The sequence below is a fragment of the Carcharodon carcharias genome, chromosome 12 (assembly GCF_017639515.1).
Source record: "Carcharodon carcharias isolate sCarCar2 chromosome 12, sCarCar2.pri, whole genome shotgun sequence".
Classification (NCBI taxonomy): Eukaryota; Metazoa; Chordata; class Chondrichthyes; order Lamniformes; family Lamnidae; genus Carcharodon; species Carcharodon carcharias.
The window spans coordinates 12,709,804-12,730,928 of NC_054478.1; the positions used below are offsets into that span (position 1 = coordinate 12,709,804).

A 21,125-nucleotide genomic window follows, 5' to 3' on the forward strand; every position below is an offset into this window, starting at 1 on the left:
TCCCGCTCGTAAATGGGTCGAGATCCAGAGCAGAGACAACAGGACTGACTGTTGGAGCACTAACTGTTTGTGTGTGTGTGTCTGTGTGTGTAACTGAGAGCTCTAAGGGACAATCCCATGATAAGAATGACTCTGCTTGCTCTGCTCACTGTTGGATACAATGTGGGTTGGAATTGAGATTCCAGGCCCACAGCCAAGGCCTTGACGTCAATGGTGAAAGATCAGGAGAGGAGGGGGATTGTATTAATTTACTGAGTAATACATGTATAAATAGAGGCAAGAGCAGTCTTTGGAATTGGTAAGGAACTGAATACTCTCCTGATCCTGCATGTGCTCTGGTTGGAGAAAAAGTTTCGGATTCCCAAGAACTCCTGATCTTTCTGTCACCCTGGCACCTAATACAAGATAACCAGTTAATGAGATTCCAATAACATTACTTGGGGGCGAGTTACAGACTGGAATCTAATCAAGGGGTTCAGGTAGTTTATGTATGGCATAACAGATACCCGGGAGTGAGTTACAGACTGGAATCTAATCAAGGGGTTCGGGGGTTTAATATATAAATATACAGAATAACAGATACCCAAGGTTGAGTTACAGGCTGGAATCTAAACGACGGGTTCAGGGCGGTTTATATGTAGAATAAAAGATACCGGGGAGTGAGGTACTGGCTAGAATCTAATCGAGGGGTTCGGGGTGGTTTATATATAGAATAACAGATAACCAGGAGTGAGTAACAGACTGGTATCTAATTGAGGTGTTCGAGGGGTTTATACATAGAATAACAGATACCTGGGAGTGAGTTACAGACTGGAATCTAATCAAGGAGTTCGGGCAGTTTATATTTAAAATAACAGATACCCAAGATTGAGTTACAGACTAGAATCTAATTGAGGGGTTCGAGGGGTTTATATATAGAATAACAGATGCCCGGAAGTTAGTTACAGACTGGAATCTAATCGAGGGGTTCGGGGTGGTTTATGTATAGAATAACAGATACTTGGGAGTGAGCTACAGACTGGAAACTGATCGAGGGGTTTGGCAAGGTTTATATATAGAATAACAGATACCTGAGATTGAGTTACAGACTGGAATCTAATCGAGGGGTTCAGGGAGGGGTGGGGGGCGGTGTACATATAGAATAGCAGATACCTGGGACTGAGTTACAGACTGGAATTTAATCGAGGGGTTCGGGGTGGTTTATATATAGAATAACAGATACCTGGGAGTGAGTTACAGACTGGAATCTAATCGAGGGGTTCAGGGTGGTTTATATATAGAATAACAGATGCCCAGGATTGAGTTACAGACTGGAATCTAATCGAGGGGTTTGGGGTGGTTTATATATAGGATAAGGGATACCCCGGAGTGAGTTACAGACTGGAATCTAACCGAGGGGTTCAGTGGGGTTTATATATAGAATAACAGATATCCGGGAGTGAGTTACAGACTGGAATCTAATCGAGGGGTTCAGGGTGGTTTATATATAGAATAACAGATGCCCAGGATTGAGTTACAGACTGGAATCTAATCGAGGGGTTTGGGGTGGTTTATATATAGGATAAGGGATACCCCGGAGTGAGTTACAGACTGGAATCTAATCGAGGGGTTCAGTGGGGTTTATATATAGAATAACAGATACCCGGGAGTGAGTTACAGACTGGAATCTAATCGAGGGGTTCAGGGTAGTTTATATATAGAATAACAGATGCCCAGGATTGAGTTACAGACTGGAATCTAATCGAGGGGTTTGGGGTGGTTTATATATAGGATAAGGGATACCCCAGAGTGAGTTACAGACTGGAATCTAATCGAGGGGTTCAGTGGGGTTTATATATAGAATAACAGATACCCGGGAGTGAGTTACAGACTGGAATCTAATCGAGGGGTTCAGTGGGGTTTATATATAGAATAACAGATAACAGGAGTGAGTAACAGACTGGACTCTAATCGGAGGGGTTTGGGGTGGTTTATATATAGAATAACAGATACCCGGGAGTGAGTTACAGACTGGAATCTAATCGAGGGGTTCAGGGGGTTTATATATAGAATAACAGATACCCGGGAGTGAGTGACAGACTGGAATCTAATCGAGGGATTGGGTGGGGTTTATATATAGAATAACAGATACCCAGGAGTGAGTAACAGACTGGAATCTAATTGAGGTGTTCGAGGGGTTTATACATAGAATAACAGATACCTGGGAGTAAGTTACAGACTGGAATCTAATCAAGGAGTTCGGGCAGTTTATATTTAGAATAACAGATACCCAAGATTGAGTTACAGACTAGAATCTAATTGAGGGGTTCGAGGGGTTTATATATAGAATAACATACCCGGGAGTGAGTTACAGACTGGAATCTAATCGAGGGGTTTGGGGTGGTTTATATATAGAATTGGGGTGGTTTATATATAAAATAACAGATACCTGGGAGTTATAGTAACAGCCAATAGAGCTGTTTCTGAACTGAGGCAGGGGCAGAATCCTGATTGGAGGGATTCAGGCATGGAGTTCTGGGAAAAATGGCAACGTATTTGGGAGACTACATGTCTAAGGACTTTGGAGAGGAAAGTGAGGTTGGAGATGGGATGGTATTTGCAAGGATGGAGGGACCGAGGGCCAATTTTTGAAGAGGTGGTGATGAGGGCAGATTTAAAGGAAAGAGGCACATCACCTAAAGAGAGAGAAACATTTACAACATCAGCTAACATGGGAGTCGGAAGGGTAACTGGGTGGTCTGCAGTTTGGTGGGAATAGGATCAAGGGAACAGGAGGTGAGACCCATAGACAAGATGAGCTCAGAGAGGGCAAGGACAGAGATAGGAGAGAACCTAGAGGAAGATGGGAGTTCAGGGTTAGGGGAGGATGGATATCTTTAGAGAAAATTGGGCTCAGTGGGTTAATGGAATAAAGGGAAGACACAGAGGCAGCTGATTGGATGGTTTCTATATAAACGAACAGATACCCAGGAGTGAATTACAGGCTGAAATCTAGTTAAGGGGTTCAGGGATTTATATTTAGGATAACAGTTGGCTGGGAGTGAGTTACAGAATGGAATCTAATCAAGAGATTTGGCGATTTAATAAATAGAATAACAGATAGCTGGGAGTGACACCAGGACTGGGATCTAATCGAGAGGTTCAAGGTGGATGTGGAGTGATTACATGTTGAGTAAACCATGAGGATTCTCTATCGAAGGTCAGTGTTATTCAGCTGCTGTGTATCCTGGTCTTGTTTGGCACCCTGACAATTGTGTCTTGTATTTGTGCATGACTCCCACTCTCAGTGAGATTTACGCATGAGATTATGTGTTTGCTACAAATTATATTTTGTGCAGTTCGTCCTTTGCAGTTTGATACAGCTCTGTGGAGGGTGGGGGTGACAATGTTGGTTATGGAATATTGTTGCTTATGTGTTTGCCTTTAAACCAGATGTGGTTCCTGATCCCCCCAATGGTCCAGCTGTGGTGGCTGGAGTGACCGGCCGAACAGTGACGCTCGTGTGGAACAAACCAAAGAAACTGGATCCATCAATAGGTAACAATCAACATAGCGCATCATATAGGTCAGAGTGTGCGGCTTATACCTGTGTGTCAAATGTATCATCTGAATTCAGTACTACACACCTCAAACACTCCCAGGGCAGGTACAGCACAGGGTTAGATACAGAGTAAAGCTCCCTCTACAATGTCCTCATCAAACACTCCCAGGGCAGGTACAGCACGGGGTTAGATACAGAGTAAAGCTCCCTCTACACTGTCCCCATCAAACACTCCTAGGGCAGGTACAGCACAGGATTAGATACAGAGTAAAGCTCCCTCTACACTGTCCCCATCAAACACTCCCAGGACAGATACAGCACAGGGTTAGATACAGAGTAAAGCTCCCTCTACACTGTCCCCATCAAACACTCCCAGGACAGGGACGGCACGGGGTTAGATACAGGGCAGGAGGTTGTTGAGATCGGTGTACGAAGCTACCTTCTGATGTATTGATGAGTTTTTTCTCACTCACACCTTTCTGAATATTGAACTGTGCACAATCTGTTGTGCCTGAAGCTGACTCACTCCCTCACCTTCCTCACTCCCACATGAAACTGTAAAGGGTGCCTAATTATTCATGACATCAGCCACAGTTCCCCACTTTCTGCTTCCTACCAGCTTTTATGAAGCTTTTAAAGCTTATCAAAAATCTGCTGCAGAAAAATTAAGACCCCGGACTTTGATTCTGGCATGTTTTGTTAGATAAATGTGTTCAGTTGTGCCTCAGTGGGTGGTCACTTCCATCTCACAGTCAAAAGGTTGTGGGTTCATGTCACACTCGCTAAGAACTGAACGCATCGTGGAGTCAAAGAGTGATAGAGGTCGACAGCGCAGGTAAAGTCTCTTTGCCCTATCGAACCTGCATCATCCACAGACATTATTAAGACAGAACTGAGGAAGTGTTGCACTGTCAGAGGTGACAGTACTAAGGGAGTGTTGCACTGTCAGAGGTGACAATACTGAGGGAGTGTTGCACTGTCAGAGGTGACAGTACTGAGGGAGTGTTGCACTGTCAGAGGTGACAGTACTGAGGGAGTGTTGCACTGTCAGAGGTGACAGTACTGAGGGAGTGTTGCACTGTCAGAGGTGACAGTACTGAGGGAGTGTTGCACTGTCAGAGGTGACAGTACTGAGGGAGTGTTGCACTGTCAGAGGTGACAGTACCGAGGGAGTGTTGCACTGTCAGAGGTGACAGTACTGAGGGAGTGTTGCACTGTCAGAGGTGACAGTACTGAGGGAGTGTTGCACTGTCAGAGGTGACAGTACTGAGGGAGTGTTGCACTGTCAGAGGTGACAGTACTGAGGGAGTGTTGCACTGTCAGAGGTGACAGTACCGAGGGAGTGTTGCACTGTCAGAGGTGACAGTACTGAGGGAGTGTTGCACTGTCAGAGGTGACAGTACTGAGGGAGTGTTGCACTGTCAGAGGTGACAGTACTGAGGGAGTGTTGCACTGTCAGAAGTGCCATCTGTCAGATGGGATTTTAAATCAAAACTCTGTCTGTTCTCACAGGTGGATATAAAAAATCCAAAGGTGCTGTTTTGAAGAGCTGAGGAATTCTCCCCAGTGTCATTGCTAATTCCTATCCCTTTAATCAGCATCACAAAAAAAATCGATCACGTCATTATCACTTTGCTGTTTGTGGGAGCTTGCTGTGCACAAATTAGCTGCCATGGTGCCTCAATTACAACTGTGACTACGCTTCAAAAGTACTTCATTGGCTGTAAAGTGCTTTGGGAGTTCCTGAGTTGTGAAAGGCGCTATATAAATGCAAGTCTGTCTTTGTTAAAAAGAAAGATATGCATATCCACACAGTGAACACTCACACACACACACACGTATGCTCACACACACACATTTACACACACACACACTTACATGCATACGCGCACACACTTGCACTCACACACACTTTCACATACACACCACACACTTGCAGTCACACACACACACACACACACACTTACATGCGTACACACATACACTTGCACTCACACACACTTTCACATACACACACACACACTAGCTCTCACACACACTTTCACATACACACCACACACTTGCAGTCACACACACAAACAAACACACTCAGAGATGTACGCCAGTAGATATGTATGGCATTGCACTGATGGACACACCTGGGCATGCTCACATTGGAGACTAGGACATGCAGACACACTGGGAAGTAACAGTTGGAAAAGCTTGAGCAACACATGCCCAAGTTTCTGACTGTTCAGTTAAGTGAAGCACCTTGCCAGGAGCACAGAACCAGGAATTGACTATTGCCTACCCATAAGAACATAAGACATTGGAGCAGGATTGGCCATTCAGCCAGTTTGCTAACCAATTATTCCAAAGGCTGTCTACATAATTATATTATCCAATCAAAATTAAAACACATACGCAAAGACGTTGGTTCTCACAGCTCAAGACTGTTTGTGTTTCATCAAAGCCCCCGCTTTGTCTATTGTATGTCCTCCCATATCTAAGCTAAAACCATCTGCCCCTTCCCAATGTGAGAGGGGAATACACCTAATCTAATTTATATCATACCTTTGCCTCCAGCCTAACTGTCAAGGCTGTGCGATATTCATCTGGTAATCTTCAACTCTTAATATGTTTAGCAGCCTTGTCTGCCGGGTGATTTTAATGGTATTTCAGTAAATTCTTACTGTATTCTCTTTTAGCATTTTTAATTTCCCCTTAACAAGCCCTTCGAGCCCTCTCCGACATTCAGTGAGATCATGGCTGATCTACCTCAACACCATTTTCCTGCAGTATACCCCTGTCCCTTGATCTTTTTAATATGTAGAAATCTATCGATCTTTGTCTCGAACATACTCAATGACTGAGCTTCCACAGTCCTCTGGGGTAGAGAATTCCAAAGACTCAACAACAAAACCAAAAAGTGCTGGAAAAACCCAGCAGGTCTGACAGCATCTGTGGAGAGAAAGACAGAGTTAACGTTTCGAGTCCATGTGACTCATCTTCAGAGCTAAAGAGAAGTAAAAATGTGGTGAAATATACACTCTTTAAGGGGGATGGGACATGTGAAGCTGGATAGGAGGTAAAAGAGAGATTGTGAAAGATGTCACAAACAGAAGGTTGAAGGGGTGTTGACGGTGGTGATACTGGCTAAAGGAGGTGTTAATGGTGACATTAAGAGTAGAAAGCAGGATGAGCAAGTGACAGATGGCCCTAATGGGGATGGGGTGGGGGGGAGGGGGTCCGGCCCATCTCCCACGCATCTGCCCTCACACCTTCCTCTCCCTCCCAGAAACATGATAGGGTCCCCCTTGTCCTCACTTATCACCCCACCAGCCTCCTCATTCAAAGGATCATCCTCCGCCATTTCCACTAACTCCAGCATGATGCCACCACCAAACAAATCTTCCCTTCACCCCACCCCGGCGGCATTCCGTAGGGATCATTCCCTCCGGGACACCCTGGTCCACTCCTCCATCACCCCCTACTCCTCAACCCCCTCCTATGGTACCTTCCCATTGCAACTGCAGAAGGTGCAACACTTGCCCCTTTACTTCCCCCCTCCTCACCTGCCAAGGGCCCAAACACTCCTTTCAAGTGAAGCAGCATTTCACTCGCACTTCCCTCAATTTAATCTACTGCATTCGCTGCTCCCAATGCGGTTTCCTCTACATTGGAGAGACCACACGCTGACTGGGTGACCGCTTTGTAGAACACCTTCGGTCTGTCCGCAAGCATGACCCAGACCTCCCTGTCACTTGCCATTTCAAAACTCCACCCTGCTCTCTTGCCCACATGTCTGTCCTTGGCCTGCTGCAATGTTCCAGTGAAGCTCAACACAAACTGGAGGAACAGCACTTCATCTTCCGACTAGGCACTTTACAGCCTTCCAGACTTAACACTGAATTCAACAACTTCAGATCATGAACTCTCTCTTCCATCTTCACCCCTTTTTTAATCCCCTTTTTCCAAATAATTATTTTTCAATTTTTATTTATATATTTTTCCCACCTATTTCTATTATTTTTTAAATTTATTTCCATTCATTGTTTTATCCCCACCTTTTAGCCTATTTTATTTTTTCTCCCACACCGTCCCCTCCCCCCCCCCCACCCCCACTAGGGCTGTCTGTCACTTGCTCATCCTGCTTTCTACTCTTAATGTCACCATGAGCACCTCCTTTAGCCAGTATCACCACCATCAATAGCCCTTCAACCTTCTGTTTGTGACATCTTTCACAATCTCTCCTTTGCCTCCGCCTATCGCTGGTCTTCTATCCAGTTTCACATGTCCCACCTCCCTTAAACAGTATATATTTCACCATATTTCTACTCTTTAGTTCTGAAGAAGAGTCATACGGACTCAAAACGTTAACTCTGCCTTTCTCTCCACAGATGCTGTCAGACCTGCTGAGTTTTTCCCAGCAATTTTTGTTTTTGTTTCAGATTTCCAGCATCCGCAGTATTTTGCTTTTATCCAAAGATTCAACACCCTCTGAGTGAATAAATTCCTCCTCATCTCAGTGTTAAATGGCCTGCCCCTTATTCTGAGACTGTGTCTTCTGGTTCTAGGCACCCCCAGCCAGGGGGAGCATCCTTCCTGCATCTACCCTGATGAGCCCTGTAAGAATTTTGTACATTTCATTAAGATCACCTCTCATTCTTCTAAACTCGAAATAATAAAGACACAGCCTATCTAACCCTTCCTCAGAGGACAATCCCTTCATTTCAGGAATTAACTTAGTGAACCTTTGTTGCACTCCCTCTATGGCAAGTGTATCTTTCCTTAGGTAAGGAGGCCAAAACTGTGCACAATACTCCAGGTGCGGTCTCACCCAAGCTGTATATAATTGCAGTAAGACATCTTTACTCCTGTACTCGAATCCCCTTGTAATAAAGGCCAATGTGCCCATGTGTGTCACCCTGTGACAGTTCCTCTCTTCTTTTTCAGATCCTGCTGCATTGACCTATGTTATTCAGAGCCAGGTGATGGGCGTAGCTCAGTGGCATGTCCTGAAGACCAACATCAAGGACACCACCTACACCATTCAGACGCTGAACAAAGGCATCCAGTACCTGTTCAGGGTCCAGAGCGCAACATCGAAGAGCTGCAGCAAACCCTCCCCTGTCTCGGAACCCATTCAACTATTGGACAGAGGTAAGGGCCACCTGTGGATTAGCTGTTTACCCTAAAATAAGACTAGTGACTGAATAAAACAGGAGCAGCTGAGACGATAACTGAGCGACGCAGGTCAATATGGCCATTAAAAAAAAGCAAACCAAGCAATGGGTTTCATTTTTTAAGGGACAGAATGAAAAGTAAAGAAGTTATGTTAAACTTTTATAGGATCTTGGTTAGACCATGCTTGACATTATTTTTTCCTTGGTGCATTCCCCATGGCAATGCTTTGACCAATCAGAATTGACTTTCCTTTCTTGAACTTAAACTAAATCTTGGAGGATAACTGTTCGCTAGTGTATTCTCTATGGCAACGCCTCAACCAATCTGAGTCCACTTGCCAACCAATCGGCACCCTTTCCTCAGGCAGTATAAATAGTTGTTTGTTTTGAAATTTCCTGATGAGTGCAAGATGAAAAACTCCAGCAACATGAGTCTTTTTGCAGCGATATTCAAGTTCTGCACTACAAAGTCACCACTTTTTTAAAAAAATCTTTCGTGGGATGTGGGTGTCGCTGGCTGGGCCAGCATTTATTGCTCATCCCTAATTGCCCTTGAGAAGGTGTTGGTGAGTCACATTCTTGAACTGCTGCAGTCCATGTGGTGCACAGCTCTGTTGTGAAAGGGACACAGAGGCACTGGAGAAATAGGGTATCAGACCAGAACTAAGACCATTCACCTTTCAGAGAAGATTGAACAGGCTGGAGCTCTTTTCTCCAGAAAAGATAAAGCCGAAGTGTAGCCTGATAGAGATCTTCAAGATCCATAGGGTGGATATTACAGCCTTCGGAGCACTAACCTAACCTGACACTCGCAGTATGAGTACCAGGGGAGCGCTGCACTGCCAAAAGTTCCCTGGAGTTTAGAAGGAATGTATAAAATTCTTTGGAGACTTGACACAGATAGACAGTGAGAAGCCATTTCCCCTGGCTGGAGAGTCTAGATTTCGAGGTTATAGTTTCTGAATAAGCGCTTGTTGAACACATTGAAGACTGAAATGGATAGATTCTTGGGTACTAACGGAGTCAATGGATATGGGATAGACAGGAAAGTGGAGTTGAGGTAAAGGGTCAGCCATGATCTTATTGATGAGGGGCCAAATGGCCTACTCCAGCTTCTATTGGTTGTTTTCCTGTTCCATAGCACTATTAAAAAGAAAATTGTATTTATATAGCTCCTGTCACAACTTCAGAAGGTACAAAAGCATTTAACAACCAGTAAATCATGTTTTAAGCACAGTTACTGTTATAATGGAGAAAAATGCCACAGCCAATTTACACACAGCAAGCTCCCACCAACAGCAATTAGATAATCTGTTTTGGTGATGTTAGTTGAGGGATAAATATTGGACCCAGGACACCTGGGGAGATCCCCTGTTCCTCTTCAAGGCTGTGTGACCTTTCACATCCCCCGGTGGGAGCAGTTTAACATCTCAGAAAGACGGCACCTCTGGCTGGGGGGATCTTGAACAAGGGGTCACAGTCTCAGGATACGGGGTAGACCATTTAGGACTGAGATGAGGAGAAACTTCTTCACTCAGAGGGTGGTGAACCTGTGGAATTCTCGACCACAGAAGCTGTAGAGGCCAAGTCACTCAGTATATTTAAGAAGGAAATAGATAGATTTCTAGACTCTAAAGGCATCAAGGGGTATGGAGAGAGAGTGGGAGTGTGACTTTGAGATAGAGGATAAGCCATGATCATAATGAATGGCAGAGTAGGCTTCAAGGGCTGAATGACCTACTTCTGCCCCTATATGCGATGCTTCTACCTCCAACAGTGCAGCACTCCCTCAGTGCAGCACTGGTACTGTCAACCTGGATTATTCGCTCAAGTCTTTAGAAGGGGGTTTGAACCCACATTCTTCTGCCTCAGAGGTGAGAGTGCGACCCACTGAGTGACAATAGACAGGGACGTCTCTGGCTCAATGCTCTGACTCTGGCTCTGTCTGTGAGGTTCTTCTGTCCTTTCCACAGGTCCCTATCTGCAGGAAGCTCCCTGTTTCATCGACAAGCCGGATATTGTGTTCGCTGTGGAAAACCAAAGCAGCTGTATCACCTGTACTCTCAATTACGTGCAGGCTGATGTCTTCTGGACAAGGTAACAGGAAATTTCAGTCCACTCACACTCTCTGGGTGCGAATGAGAGCTGTTACAGAGAGGTTGTCGGAGATTTCCTATTCCTCAATGTGTTCTCTATTTTAGGTCCGGTGTAATCCCTGTTACAATTATATGGGAACACATGTTTTCTGTTGTTTATGTTTATTAATTTTAGGGATTCAGGCGTTGCTGGCTGGGCCAGTATTTATTGCCCATCCCTAGTTGCCCTTGAGAAGGTGGTGGTGAGCTGCCTTCTTGAACCGCTGCAGCCCATGTGGTGTAGGTACACCCACAGTGCTGTTAGGAAGCAGGTTTGGAAAGTGCTGTCGAAGGTGCCTTGGTGAATTGCTGCGGTGCATCTTGTAGATGGTGCACACTGCTGCTCCTGTGCATCGGTGTTTGAAGGAAAGAATGTTGGATGTGGTGCCAATCCAGCGGGACTGCTTTGTCCTGGATGGTGTCAAGCTTCTTGAGTGTTGTAGGAGCTGCACCCATCCAGGGATGTGGGGAATATTCCATCACACTCCTGACGTGTGCCTTGTAGATGGTGGACAGGCTTTGGGGAGTCAGGGAGTGAGTTACTGTCCACAGAGTTCCCAGCCTCTGAGCTGTCCTAATATCTACAAAGTATGACTGACACTAAACGCTGGGCTGGAGAAACCCAAACTGAGACAAAGGGAAGGAGCAGGTGTGATGGATACCGGACGTAGCTGCTGGGTTTATCCTGGTTTTATTTCCATGTGACCATCCATACAGCAGCTTTGACACAGTAACACATCCCAAGACCCTTCACAGCAGCAATTATCCAACCACCTTTCACATCGAGCCACATAAGGCGATGTTAGGTCAGGTGACTAAAGCTCGGTCAAACAGGTCGGTTTTAAGGAGCGTCTTAAAGTAAGAGGGAGAGGCTGAGAGGTTTAGGGAGGGAATTCCAGAGCTTAGGGCCCAGGCAGCTGAAGGCACGGCCGCCAGTGGTGGAGAGTGTAAAATCAGGGATGCTCGGGAGGACATATTTGGAGAAGCGGAGAGATTCTGGAGGTTTGTGGGGCTAAAGGAGGTTACAGGGATAGGGAGGGGTGAGGCCGTTGAGGGGTGTGAAAACAGGGATGAGAATTTTTAAAGCCGAGGTGCTGCTTGACTGGGAGCCAGTGTAGGTCAGCGGGCACAGTGGATGATGGGTGAACGGGGACTTGGTGAGAGATGGAACACGGGCAGCAGAGTTTCGGATGGGCTTAAGTTTATGAACTTCAGTTTCTGAAGTTATGGAAGTCTGCTCCTGGTGGGTGAGAACATCCTCTCATTGTCTCCTGGGGTATTGGTCACTGTGCTGAGGGGGTGTTGGGGAGTTGGTCACTATGTGACTTGCATTTTTATGGCACCTTTCACATCCTCAGGACATCCCCCAACCTTTCACAGCCAACCGAGTGCTTTTTGAAGTGACGCCAACATCTGTAACTTAGGCAACACGGTAGCCTATGAATGCACAGCATGATCCCACAGAGAGCAAGCAGATAACAGCCGAGGGTGGAGATTGGGACGCGGTCAGGAAAGAGTCTAGAGGCAACAGAGGTCTAGTTGGAAATCGCCCACGGAGCAAACACTGATTTGAGGAACTCCCCAGCCCAGTGAGCTCTTGCACCACAACCGAGAATTAAATGTTGAACTCGAGTTTTTGAGTATACCTCCGCCTCACCTGGTTAATTACCGGCAGGGACGGCGTGGAACTGACCAGCAAGCCTCGGGTATACGAACTGAGCATGCCCGATGATGACCAACACATGCTGAGGATTGTGAGAGTCGGGAAAGCGGATGTCGGAGAGATTGTGGTCACAGCCAGCAACAACTACGGGGGAGACACGTGCAGGATAGCTCTGCTCCTGGCAGGTGAGAACCTCCTCTCATTGTTACCCGGGCTATTGGTCACTGTGTGACAGGGGTGGGGGTGTTGTGGGGGTGGGGGGGGGGCGCTGGTCACTATGTGAAATAAGAAGGACGTGCATTTTTATGGCACCTTTCACATCCTCAGGACATCCCCAAACGTTACACAGCCAACCGAGTGCTTTTTGAAGTGACATCAACATTGTAACTGAGGCAACACAGTAACCCTATGAATGCACAGTACGATCCCACAGACAGCAAGCAGATAACAGCTTGGATAATCTGTTGTTTACTCTTGTTGGTTGAAAGTTAAACATTGGCCAGAACATCAGGGAGAATTCCTTTGAAATAGTGACCGAGGGGTCTTCCATATCCAACCAGGAGAGGCCTTGATTTAAATCCTCATCCGAAAGATGGTAGCGCTGACAGTGCAGCACTCCTCCTGCACTGGAGTGCCAGCCTCGGTTGGAAAGCTCAAATCTCTGGAGTGGGGCTTGAACTCAGGACCTGTCAGAGGTCGGAGAGCTACTGGTGGAGCCAGTGCCTCCTGTCCTTGCTTCTGTGCATTGGGTGAAGACTCAGTTGTGATGCCTGTAACACTGTCAGCATTCACATGTGAAGAATGAGCCCCAAGGTTATCGACACTTGTGGAGCTGTACCCCAACAGGAGTTACCTCCTTCAGGTGAGGAGTCTAAACTGGCACAGCATGTAAAGGGGAGTTAAATAGTCAACCTGAAGCACGTGGCTGACCATCAATCCTCCGACGCACATTCTTAACCAGACTCCCTTTCTGTTTCAGAGGCACCGCGGTTTGAGTCCATCATGGAGGACATTGTGGTGAGCCCAGAGGAGACGGCAAGGCTGGCTGTGGTGGTGGAAGGGAAACCCCTGCCGGACATCCACTGGTACAAAGTAAGACCCAACACTCTTAGTTGCACTGTAGATGGGGGAGAGGACGCGGTGGGGAGTTAGGGATACCCAGGGGAACTGGTGGCTTTTTGTGGGGTGGGGGGAGGTGGGGAGAAGGTCCCTCTTGTTTCCTTGAAGTTGAGCATGTGGCAGATTCGGTCCTAGACTGACTGGTTCTCAGCCCTTCCCACACTGATTTTCCACACTGATCCTGCAGCCAATGACTGACCAGAATCTGTCCTATCCACACTGACTCTCCAGCCAATGCCTGACCAGAATCTGTCCTATCCACACTGACCCTCCAGCCAATGCCTGACCAGAATCTGTCCTATCCACACTGACTGTCCAGCCAATGCCTGACCAGAATCTGTCCTATCCACACTGACCGTCCAGCCAATGCCTGACCAGGATCTGTCCTATCCACACTGACCCTCCAGCCAATGACTGACCAGAATCTGTCCTATCCACACTGACCCTCCAGCCAATGACTGACCAGAATCTGTCCTATCCACACTGACCCTCCAGCCAATGCCTGACCAGAATCTGTCCTATCCACACTGACCTTCCAGCCAATGCCTGACCAGGATCTGTCCTATCCACACTGACCCTCCAGCCAATGCCTGAGCAGAATCTGTCCTATCCACACTGACCTTCCAGCCAATGACTGACCAGAATTTATCCTATCCACACTGACCCTGCAGCCAATGACTGACCAGAATCTGTCCTACCTACACTGACCTTCCAGCCAATGACTGACCAGAATCTGTCCTATCTACACTGACCTTCCAGCCAATGGCTGACCAGAATCTGTTCTATCCACACTGATCCTACAGCCTGTTACTGACCAGAATCTGTCCTATCGAAGGGTCAAATGGAGGTTGAATGACTTTGCCTTTCCTGTTTATTTTGAAGGATGATGTCATGCTGGTTGAGAGCAATCACTTGTCCTTTGTATATGATGACAGTGAGTGCTCACTGGTCATTCTCAACACTACCGAGTCCGACAGTGGAGTGTACACCTGTACAGCAAAGAACTTGGCTGGAGAGGTTTCCTGCAAGGCAGAACTCACCATTCTGAAGGGTAAGGATTGGTAAACTGTTTAATGTAATGATACCAGGGAACGTTTTTTTCTATTTATCCATGGGATGTGGGGCTTCGCTGGCTGGGCTGGCATTTATTACCCATCCCTAATTGCCCTTGAGAAGGTGGTGGGTGAGCTGCCTTCTTGAGCCGCTGCAGTCCATGTGGTGTAGGTACACCCACAGTGCTGTTAGGGAGGGAGTTCCAGGATTTTGACCCAGCGACAGTGAAGGAACGGTGATACATTTCCAAGTCAGGAGCCTTGGTGAATTCCTGGAAGCATTACCATCAGAGTGAGCACTATAAACAGGTATTAGTGATTACTATTTACAGGCACTAAATAATAACTCCTCCTGCTCCAAGTACCCTGCCCTAAGAGGGTGTAGGCGACAATGGACTCCCATCGGATTGGTCCATGGTGATGCTGGGCAAAGTACTGCAGGGGTTTGCTGTGTCCTTCTGCAGTCTGGCTGACCAGGGAACTGTCCCGCTCTTACCGCCCACCATCAGGCGTACGGGAAGGATTTACAGGCGGATAATTGTATTATAAGGGTGTTCGGGCAGAGCAAGGGTTAATGTGGGACTGGAGAACAGCACTGGTCGTGGAATGATGTAGAGAGTCACATGATGGTAGACTGAGTTTAGTAGAGTCTAGCAGAAGCTGGGATGGACACAGCACCCATACAGGGCTGTACCTTGTTATGGGTTACCAAATAAATAGTTAACATTCAACCATACGAGCCTCCAGACCTCTTACTGAGAGGCCTAACAACCTTACAACAATATGAACACGCCTTCCATGGCCATCAAGCCCTGAAGTGGGACTTGAACCTGGAGCACCTGGCCCAAAGTTAGGGACGCTACCCACCTTGCCACCAGACCTCCCTGACAAATGGGAACTACTAGACACTACGTGATCACTATTTACCGACATGTGGTAGTGGAGGGTATGTTATTGGGCTTTTTAGAGGCAATATGCTACCTGCTCACCTCCCACACAGCTCAGGGAGCTGACCGGTTCCTCCTGTGTCTAATGCACATCCAATTCAGTCATTTCCCGTTATTTTGCCTCCCTCCTACTGTACACACTCCCTCCACCCACCGCACGGTCTAACCTGCCGTTCCTGGGAATCCCATTGATCGAGCGGGAGTGGTTATTTCCCCGGACAATCTGAGCACATCCCCCACCCCCCAGAGGCACACTGCTCCCCATCCGGTTTCGCTGACAGGACCTTGGCCCTGATCCCGAGCTGAGTGGTTCAGAAATGTTGCAGCGCAGCACCAGCAGTGATGTCTTGACAGCAGCGGGAGCTGGTTTCAACAGGATTAGCATTGATCGGGGCCACAATGGTATTGCTAGAGAATATCGCAGCAGCTATTAGCACAACAAGGTCAGTGAGCTGATGGCTTTTAGTCCAACATTCAGATTGTCCCTTCAGAGCAGTGAGCAACTGTGGCCAGAAACAGGGGAGTGAGAGCTCCGATAGCGGTCCTTACAAAGAGGCTCAACAGATCAGACATGGAGAAGTTGCTCCTACTCCTAGGGGAACTAGAACTAGGGGGGACACAGTTTGATCCCTTTTAATACAGAGATTAAGAGAATTATTTTCTCTCAGAGAGTCATTGGTCTGTGGAATTCTCTTCCCCAGAGAGCAATGGAGGCTGAGCCTTTGCATTTATTCGAGGCTGAGAAAGACAGATTTTTGATCGACGAGGGGAGTCGAGGGTTATGGGGGGACAGACAGGAAAGCGGAGCATAGACCACAACCAGATCAGCCATGACTTATTGAATGGTGAAGCAGGCTCAAAGTGACGAACGGGTCTACTCCTGCTCCTGAGTCCGATGTTCCCATCTTCTGGGGAAATCAAAGCTGGAGGCTGTCCATAAAAATCCCTATTATATCCAATAAAAAAATTCAGGAGAGGCTCCTGCCCAGATAGCGGTGAGAATGTGGAACTCGCTGTCACAGGGAGTGGTTGAGATGAAGAGTATCAATTGTAGGGGAAGCTGAACTCTGTATCTAACCCGTTCAGACTGAGATGAGGAGAAATTACTTCACTCAAAGGGTCGTGAATCTTTGGAATTCTCTACCCCAGGGGGTTGTGGATGCTTCATTGTTGAATTTTTAAGGCCAGGACAGACAGATTTTTGGTCTCTCCGGGAATTAAGGGATATGTGGAGTGGGCAGGAAAACGGAGTCAGTATTGAATGGTGGAGCAGGCTCAATGGACCCTATGGTCTACTCCTGCTCCTATTTCTGGTATTCTTCTGTTCTGTACCGTACCTGGGGCTGTAGTATTGAATTCATTTCCAATATGGAATGTACCAAGCGCTTCTGAAAACAGAAATATGTAGATATATAATGGGTTCCAAGTTCTCTGATCTTCCCAGCTCTTCCTCTGCTCAGGTCACTGACTCAGGCTGGTTTCTTCACCCTTGGTGTTCCAGCTCACTGGCTGCTCAGTAGGTGGCCTTTCATATCTAAGCAGTGAGTACCAGCATGTAAACCTGGTTGTGGGGTATGTCTACCTCCTGTTTTGACTATTCCAGCGCTCTCCTGGCCAGACTTCCTCCCTGCACCCTCTGTAAACATCAACTCACTCAAAATACTGCTTCCCGTATCCTCCCTCGCACCAAATCCTGTTCACCCATCACCCACCCCTACACCCCCACCCCCCACCACCACCCCATGCTAGCTGATGCACATTGGTTTCCAGTGTTCCAACACCTCCGCTTTAAAATTCCCATCCATTTTTATTCTATGGCCTCTCCCCTCCCTATCTCTGTAATCTCCAATCCTCTGAGATCACCACACTCCTCTAATTCCACCTCGTGGACATCCCAATTGTAATCGCTCCACTTCTGGCGGCCATGCCTTCAGCTGCCTGGTCCTACACTCTGGAATTCCCTCCCTAAACCTCTCTGCATTTCTCCTCTCCTTTAAGATGCTCCTTAAAACTTTGACCTGCTGGCACACCTATCCTCAGGTAACCTGTGGCTCAGTGTTTGATAATCGTTCTTATGAAGCACCTTGGGATGCTTTTACTGTGTTAAGGGTGCTACATAAATGCAAGATGTTATTATTCAGAGATTCACAGGGATGCTAATGGATTTCTCCACATCATTCACCTACATCACCGATGGTAGAAAGCTTCACGACGAAATGCTGGAGATACAGGCCTGAAAGGAGCTCGGAAATTCCTGATGTTTGACTCTTTTTCAGGGAAAATAGAGAATGATGAACCAATGGATGATGAGGACACAATCTTGCGGAAGATGAGGCTCTTAACTGATTATTACGATGTTCACCAGGAGATCGGGAGGTGAGTGTCACAACAAAATGGGGTCTTCTTATCGTTATTCTTTCATGGGATGTGGCTAGTCTGGCATTTATTGCCCATCCCTAATTGCCCCTTGAGAAGGGGGTGGGTGAGCTGCCTCCTTGAGCCGCTGCAGTCCCTGTGGTGTAGGTACACCCACAGTGCTGTTAGGGAGGGAGCTCCAGGATTTTGACCCAGCGACAGTGAAGGAACGGCGATATATTTCCAAGTCAGGATGGTGAGTGACTTGCCCAGTTTTCCCGTTGTCCGGTGCATTTGTGTCGTGTGTGCTGGTGGTGATCAATGTTTGTTTCTTTCCTTTTCCCAAAGGGGCGCATTCTCATGTGTCAAGAGGGTCACGGAGAAGAGCAGTAAACTGGACTACGCAGCCAAATTCATTTCCTTCCGGGCCACAGCTCGGGAAGACGCGGTCAGGGAGCTGGAGATCCTGTCGCAACTCGACCATGAGAGGATTGTCTACTTCCATGACGCGTTCGAGAAAAAGAACAGTGCCATCATCATCCTGGAGCTGTATCCTTGTCCGATAAACCTGAGTGTTTACTGTCACCATGGGGACAGCCGCATTCTTAAACCTGATAGAGCGAAAGATTGGCTCTTAATGATCCTTTGTGATATGAATTTAGGGTATTCAAGAGTTCGGTTTGTAGTGGGTAAAAGAGCGAGAGTCTTTCAGGACCACCAGATGTCTCAAAGTGTTTTACAATCAAGGAAGTATTTTTGTCATGTGGTAACGGTGGTTATATTGAAATGCAGCAATTTGCAAACCGCAAACTCCCACACACAGCAATATGACAATGACCAGAGAATCTGATTTTATGATGTTGAGTGAGGAAAGAATACTGGGTCCCCTGCTCGCCTGCAAAATTGTGCCAAGGAGTCTTTTACATCCAACTAGGAGGTCGGATAGGCTCTCAGGTTATTGTCTCATCTGAAGGATGACACCTCCAAGAGTGGCACACTTCCTCAGTACAAGTGTCAGCCGGCATTATGCACTCATGCTTCTGACTGGGAGGTGGGAGTCAACTAAGGCTGACAAGACGACAGCACTGTGGTTAGATCACCAACTGGCCGCTAACTTGATTACCGCATCCACAAGTTGACAACCTTTTTTTTCTTTCGGGCTTTTGAACATTAAAGGTAAAAGTTTTATTGACAAAAAATAAAAGAAAACTTAAGCACACAAGATTACAGTTACACAGTTAAGGTTAATGTTACAAAACCTACCCCTAAAAACACTCTACTTGTTCAAAATCACAAATAAACACCTTCCAGGCAACACTCCCTTATAGGTATCAACTATAACATCCAGTAATATTACACAAGGCAAACTGCTGTAGCTTCAATAGAGGTGTACCACATGACCTTTACCCTCTTCCACTCTGCGGTGGAATCCACTTCAGAATAAAACTGCTTGCTGCAGCCCAAGACTTTTCTGGCTTGACTGGATGGATGATTCAAACTGCGTCCTCTCCCAGCCCAGAGCTCCAGCAATCTCAACAGATCCAACAGCTCCATCCATCTCTAGGTTAGCAGCTATCCACAGCGACACTAATATATTTTTTCCACCTTCAATTCACTTTCATTGTTCTCACACTCTTTTGAAACTCCACCCTTTCCAAATTTAAGATCTTGCATGTTTCTATCTTGTCTTTGCTTTAGGGTCAATAAAATATAATATCCCCATTACTTGTTTACCTATGAACTCCCGCAAGATGCAATTATTTTCTTGGCACCTCTGACTCCTCTTTGATATTCAAACAAATTCTCAACTTATCTAAAAATGCAAATGTTGCATCTAAACCTCTTGTACCTCAAACTTAATACCTTATCCTTTTCATGTTTCAAAACCCCCAGACAACGTGACTCTTATCAAACTCTTGCCCAGCTTAATTAAATCACAAACAGACATACACACAGCCACAGACACCCAGCTTCTTTACAGAATAACACAATATTCCCCAAAAATATTGAAACAAAATAACATCCATTCTCACACACTGTTGATGACCCTTTCCATCACTTTACTGATGATGGAGAATAGACTGATGGGGCAGTAATTGGCCGGGTTGGATTTGTCCTGCTTTTGTGTACAGGACATACACTGGCAATTTTCCACATAGCCGGGTAGATGCCAGTGTTGTAGCTGTACTGGAACAGCTTGGCTAGGGGCATGGCAAGTTCTGGATGAGAAGCCTTCAGTACTATTGCCAGAATGTTGTCAGGGCCCATAGCCTTTGCAGTATCCAGTGCCTTCATCCCTTTCATGATATCATGTGGAGTGAATCAAATTGGCTGAAGACTGGCATCTGTGATGCTGGGGATCTCCGGAGGAGGCTGAGATGGATCATCCACTCAGCACTTCTGGCTGAAGATTGTAGCAAATGCTTCAGCCCTATCTTTTGCACTGATGTGCTGGGCTCCTCCATCATTGAGGATGGGGATATTTGTGGAGCCTTCTCCTCCAGTGAGTTGTTTAATTGTCCACCACTATTCATGACTGGATGTGGCAGGACTGCAGAGATTAGATCTGATCCGTTGGCTGTGGGATCGCTTAGCTCTGTCTCTCACTTGCTGCTTATGCTGTTTGGCACACAAGCAGTCCTGTGTTGTAGCTTCACCAGGTTGACACCTCATTTTTAGGTATGCCTGGTGCTGCTCCTGACATGCCCTCCTGCACTCTTCATTGAACCAGGGTTGACCCCCTGGCTTGATGGTAACGGTAGAGTGGGGGATATGCCAGGCCACAAGGTTACAGATTGTGTTTGAGTACAATTCTGCTGCTGCTGATGGCCCACAGTGCCTCATGGATGCTCAGTCTTGAGTTGCTAGATCTGTTTGAAATCTATCCCATTTAGCACAGTGGCAGTGCCACACAACACGATGGAGGGTATCCTCAAGGTGAAGACAGGACTTCATCTCCACAACAACTGTGTGGTGGTCACTCCTACCGATACTGTCATGGACAGATGCATCTGCAGCAGGCAGGTTGGTGAGGATGGGGACAAGTATATTTTTCCCTCTTGTTGGTTCCCTCACCACCTGTCACAGACCCAGTCTAGCAGCTCTGTCCTTTAGGACTCGGCCAGCTAGGTCAGTAGTGGTGCTACCG

At 46.8% G+C, this 21,125-nt stretch overlaps 1 protein-coding gene across 1 annotated transcript in view; it reads left to right on the plus strand.

The window, feature by feature from the left end:
* LOC121285065 (striated muscle preferentially expressed protein kinase-like) overlaps positions 1-21,125 on the plus strand; it is a 191,316-nt gene that overhangs the window by 109,664 nt on the left and 60,527 nt on the right. Inside the window, exons 15-22 of the mRNA XM_041201190.1 lie at positions 3,433-3,537; positions 8,477-8,683; positions 10,680-10,803; positions 12,517-12,689; positions 13,484-13,596; positions 14,506-14,674; positions 17,899-17,998; positions 18,326-18,526. Of these exons, the coding sequence (XP_041057124.1) occupies positions 3,433-3,537; positions 8,477-8,683; positions 10,680-10,803; positions 12,517-12,689; positions 13,484-13,596; positions 14,506-14,674; positions 17,899-17,998; positions 18,326-18,526 (1,192 nt within the window). The remainder of the gene's footprint in view (positions 1-3,432; positions 3,538-8,476; positions 8,684-10,679; positions 10,804-12,516; positions 12,690-13,483; positions 13,597-14,505; positions 14,675-17,898; positions 17,999-18,325; positions 18,527-21,125) is intronic.